Source organism: Triticum dicoccoides, chromosome 5A (genome assembly GCF_002162155.2).
Source record: "Triticum dicoccoides isolate Atlit2015 ecotype Zavitan chromosome 5A, WEW_v2.0, whole genome shotgun sequence".
In the NCBI taxonomy this organism is placed as follows: domain Eukaryota; kingdom Viridiplantae; phylum Streptophyta; class Magnoliopsida; order Poales; family Poaceae; genus Triticum; species Triticum dicoccoides.
Genome location: NC_041388.1, coordinates 408,264,331 through 408,269,472, shown reverse-complemented (window position 1 = coordinate 408,269,472; position 5,142 = coordinate 408,264,331). Strand labels below are relative to the sequence as shown.

Genomic DNA, 5,142 nt, shown 5'->3' with positions numbered 1-5,142 from the left:
AGCTGCAATTTGGCGGGGAGAAGCTTTAACGAGTCCAAGAGTGGACCATACACTCTAGCTAACCTAATTTCGTTTAGGCAGATTCTCAACACCCCCTGCACTGTATGGCACCAGCCCTATTTTTATGCTTGTGTTCCCGAGGCTCGTCCAGACAGTGTCTCCCCTCTTTATTTCCACGGTCTATGCAGACAACTGGTCAAACATTATATGATGGCAGCAAGCCATACTATAGTGTGCAAGCGCAAAGCAAAAAAAGAGAGAACCGATCATAGATGATGTTGATAGTTCATGAACCCCTAAAGGCAAAACCCACTTCCACATCTTATGGGTTTTGTCTTTCTTTTGTTTTCATTTTACCGTACTAGCTAGTATTGCCTCGTCATGGATCTCAATCATGCCATCGTTATTCGACGCCAAAATTTGTTTGCTTATCTCAGTTTTTTTTCTTTTCATTTTCACAACGGAAATCAGGGGAAAATTACAGAACAGTGCAAACTACTCAAGCAGCGGCCAAAACAGAGCTAGAACAGTCGGTGCCTGCCACCAGCCCTTGCGTTGCGCCACTGTCTCTTTATTTTTGGGCGTCCCATCTCATCGCATCCGCGGCTTTGTCTTCGCACAAAACCTTTGCTCTTTTGGGAACGACCACCATTGTCGCTGCCTACTGCTAGTAGAGTGGTAGTAGTAATTCAGACTTCAGAACCTGGCCCGTCTTTTATTCATCCATCCATGGACGTCTTTGTTCTCCTGTCATGTCCACAGCGCGCTGCCTTTGGTCCTTTCAGCTGCCTTTCAGCGGCATCAAAAGCTCCCACAGCCATCGCAGTCGATCCAAACCATTTGACTTGCCCACCGAGAGACGACGATGATGATGGGCGCGCACAGAAGTGACCTTTAATCAATCTATCAAGATTTTTTTGGGGGGTAGACCGGTAGGGTTGTGGAGCTTATCATCGTCCTAATCATCATCATCTGCTGATCTTCCTCCTCTTGCTGCTGACCGGGGAGCTGTCGAAGCCAGAGCTCGCGGGCGGCGACGATGCCGTGGTGGTCGCCGTGCTGGCGCCCTCGCTTGTGCAGCTGAGGTAGACGGCGTCCAGGTCCAGCACCCCGGTGGGGCTCCGGGGGGCAGACATGGCGGGGGAGTAGGCTCTGCCCATCAGGCCTGCGGTTTTAGGTGGCGGCACGGCGGCGCCGGTGGCCTGAATCATGGCTTCATGGCAACTCAACACCCGCTCCTGCAGAAAGCAACAAGCCATTAAGTCGCCATGTTACATTACAGAGCGTAAATGCGGCTCACGCGTTCCCTGCATGGTGTCTGGAGAAGTACGCGCGGCTACAGGAACGACTGCAGTGATTTTTTTCTGCATGCAGGTCCAAAAGGCCAAGAACCGCGCTGCGACGCAGTAAATGAGACGTGGTGCCCAGACAAAAAAAAAAAAGCGTTGCGTGCGCGTCTCACCTTATCTACGTGGGTGCAGCAGGCCGGCTTGTGGCCGGCGTGCTCTTCCCCGGCCACGGCGGCGGCCACCGTCGCGGCGATCTCCGAGGGCCGGAACTCCAGGCAGCTCGTTCCTGTCATGCGTGAATCGATCCACAATGTTAGATTTTGTTGAAACGGCCGATGCATCTCTGACAGAGATCGATGTGGCAACCAAAAAGATGTTGCGTGCGTGCGCACCTCCGGAGATGCAGAGGATGAGCTCCGTGGCGTCCCGGACGGCCTGCCTCGACGGCGCATTGCCGCCGCACAGCTGGTGGAGGAAGTAGTCGAGGTAGGAGAAGGGGGTGACGGCCTGCATCCGCCATTTGAGCGTGCTCAGGACCAGCAGCTCCATCCTCTGGATCGTCTTCGCCTCGAACACGTACCGCGCGTCCACGGCCTGGCCGAACAGTGCGGAGGTCAATACAAGATCTTCACACCAACCAAATGGGCACCGCAGGCTTCATCCTAATTAGATTATCATCTCACCTGCAGGTCGATGGACTGAGGCACGGATGTTTCGTCCATCTTGGCAGCAAGAGACAAACAGGCCACCGATAGCAGCTGTGTCATCCAAGCCTTGCCCTCCTGTAAACACGAACGAGGTTCACGTGAATCGGAGCTGCAATGGCGTGGCGTGCCAGTTCTTGATAGGGTGGACGTATCTCCTCCTTACCGGTATTTGGTAGAGCGAGAGGAAGCGGTCCATGTAGTTGAGGGCCAAGCAGGCAGTCACAGGGCCAAAGCCGTAGTACGTATGAACCTGCGGGTACACCGATGGTTAACATCAACGCGAACGGGGACGAATCAGAGGCGAGACGGACAGGCAGCTTGCGTCGATTAAGGAAAGAGAGCGCACCTTCCATATCCAGTCGACGGCGTCCACCCGCACGCGGAGATCCACGCCCCCGGCGCGGAGCCGCTCCGCGTAGTCCTCCCTGGGCATGTGCTCCGCCTCCGTCGCCACCCAGCGGGCCACGCACTCCTCGGACGGCAGCGGGAACTCTACGGCCAGCTCGCCGCCGCAGTACGGCGACCCGCTCGCCCTCGCTCCCGCCGCCGCCTCCTGCTCGTCGCCGAAGCCGAAGATGCTGCTGCTGTCCTCGGCGCAGAGCAGGATGGAGGCGGCCATCTCGTAGCTGGGAGCCATCAGTCTGCTGGCCGGCGCTTCCTTCCTGGTAAATGATAGTGCAACGATACACGGCCTGCTCCTCCAGTCCTCCTCCTCGACGGACCTCGTGCGGCTCGTGCTCCGCCTCTGGCCGGGAGCGGGTGAGGTGCGGAAGCGGAGGAGGAGGAAGAGGAGGGGAGGGGCGGATGAGGGAGTGGGGGACGGGTCTTTTGTACGTAGCGGCGTGCAGACAACGGAGGGTATTTTGGGCAAGAGGTAAAGACGGCAACGGAAGCGGGAAGCGGGGGCGCTGACCCGAGCAGCCAAAATTTTCCATGCCGCTTCGCTCGTTGAACCCCTTTTCTTTCCGAGTTTGTACTTTGAGGCGCCGCATTGCTTTTCTATCTGGCCCTTTTCTTACGACTGTTTTCCTTTTGCGTGAGTGAATTCCTGCGCTCTTCTTTGATCGTTTTTCTTTCCTATTGCATATTGCTTTTACCGTTGCGGTCTGGCATGTAGTACGCGTAAAAAGAGATACTGTGTGCTGCCGGTGACGAAATATGATGATTAGAGAAGATGATGACGGGTAAAAAAGAGGGAAGAAACGGACACATGTGACGAGAGCGACAATAACACCTTGCCTTTGTTTGTCGAGTTGAGCAAGGCGTTAACGGATGACAACTAACATATGATCATGATGCTTCTTCTGTGGAGGGGACTTTCAGCAAAATTTACAACTCTAAGATTACATTGAATAGAGGTTATGTTAATTAATTCGGATCGGACTGTGCAGTTTATTTTCGAGCACCAATTCCCCGGGGACATCACATTTTTATGGCTCCCAGCGAATGCCCTCAAAGCCCTCGGATAACGACCGACTGGATGGCAATTTGTCTGTGCACAACGTGTCAATTTTCTGCCTTTTTTTTCATGGTGGATGGCAACTTCTGACTCCGATCACGGCAAATCCCGCAACTTTAGTTGGCATGGCATGACAAGTTTAGGCGTTTGCGAGATAACATTTCTCTCCTTTTCTTCCTCTCTTTCACCAAAATAACCTTAAATTTTATTAACACACAATATATATTATCATAGTTATATTGATATAACTTAGATAAGTTGCATATTCTCAAAAAAGAAGATAAGTTCCAACTATTAGAACTTCAAATATACACATATCTCGATGCAGTAGATGTGCATACTTGATTTGGCCACATTTTGATCTGAGTTTATATATACGTTCCTCCGGTTTTGTCAGGTTTCTTGCTCTAAAAAGCGGAGCTCTATGCAAAGAACATGATAAGTAGTTTACCATTAATCAACTAGCTTTTTTTAGAGCTCGGCAAGGCCTATCTGCTATGATGTTAGCGAGTGTTCGCCCATGGAAACTCTTCTTCTTGATCTTTATGCTATTTTGTGGCGTCAAGATTCATTTGAACTCCCTCGAGCACCAAGGTTTACAATTTTTGTAACACAAATATTTCAGACCTTTTCCAAAATATTCAAAAATTATTTTGAATTCCAAGCAATCAAAATTAAATGATTTTTAACCAAAAATGATCTAATTTAAATTTGATTTGTAATTAGTCTGAACATGGCCTGGAATTTTGAGGTTCCAAAATTCTGGGTACTCACTAAAATTACCAAAATTCAAAATGATGTTGTAATCTGTCCAGAGTGATCAAAGTGGTGGTTCTACCATGATTGACCATGGCCCTCTTTGGCATTCGCTTGGGGTACAAAATCAGTTTGGGCGACCTTGAGGGTTGTGTGTATGTAGACGGTGCACACCACGAGTTTCCGGACCCGACCAAAGGATAATGTTGTCCTCTTTCCTATTTTGTGTTTGCTAATTAATTTACACATTAATTAGGGGAAGTACCACGTAATAATCTAATAAAAGATGCGTTTGATTATGTTGCATTTACAATTGCATAAAATGTTTCAATTGCATCTTGTGTTTCAACTGCAAGTTTTCATTGAGATTCACTTGTTTTAGCTACATCATCGTTAAACAAGTAGTAGTAGAAGTTTACTAAAGAGTCGCCCCAAATAAAACTTAGATGGCTCAGAAACCATAGTGATTATCGCATAGCGCTTCGATGTCCTGAAATGTGTTGCGCCTTTGGCAATAGACGAGTTAGTCGGCGGTGGCTTGCAAATTTCGTTGATTGAATCCACTTGTCATTGCCACGGAAAATGCAATAACGAAACAAGAGCCTTGCCCATAAAATGACGTGCTAAATTGCTTAGCGAGTTACCATTTCTCAATCGATTGTGAAATAACTATTCTCCATCAACCCTTGAACCATTGGACCTGCGCAATTAGTTGTGTAGATTTATTTATTTTCTAGTTTTTGGTGTACATTTTATGTCTTTTTCTCATGTTTTTATTTTTTCTGTGCAAGTACAGTTGCACGCTCGAGGGCAGAGCGCATTTTCTTTTGTTGAAAAGGAGAATATACCTCCGGTCTTTGCATCTGGACGATGCATGCACCCATATTATTAATTATTTTCAAAGACCTTATAAAGTAATACAACAATAAGC

General features: G+C 48.9%; 1 protein-coding gene across 1 annotated transcript; it reads right to left on the bottom strand.

Moving 5' to 3' along the window:
* Nucleotides 1–384: 384 nt before the first annotated feature.
* LOC119301883 (cyclin-D4-1-like) lies at nt 385–2,633 on the bottom strand. Its single transcript, XM_037578873.1, has 6 exons — nt 2,343–2,633; nt 2,160–2,246; nt 1,973–2,071; nt 1,682–1,883; nt 1,463–1,575; nt 385–1,238 (listed from the first exon to the last, which is right to left on the bottom strand). The coding sequence occupies exons 1-6, from the start codon at nt 2,631–2,633 to the stop codon at nt 969–971; spliced, it is 1,062 nt and encodes a 353-aa protein (XP_037434770.1). The 3' UTR covers nt 385–968.
* Nucleotides 2,634–5,142: the final 2,509 nt, after the last annotated feature.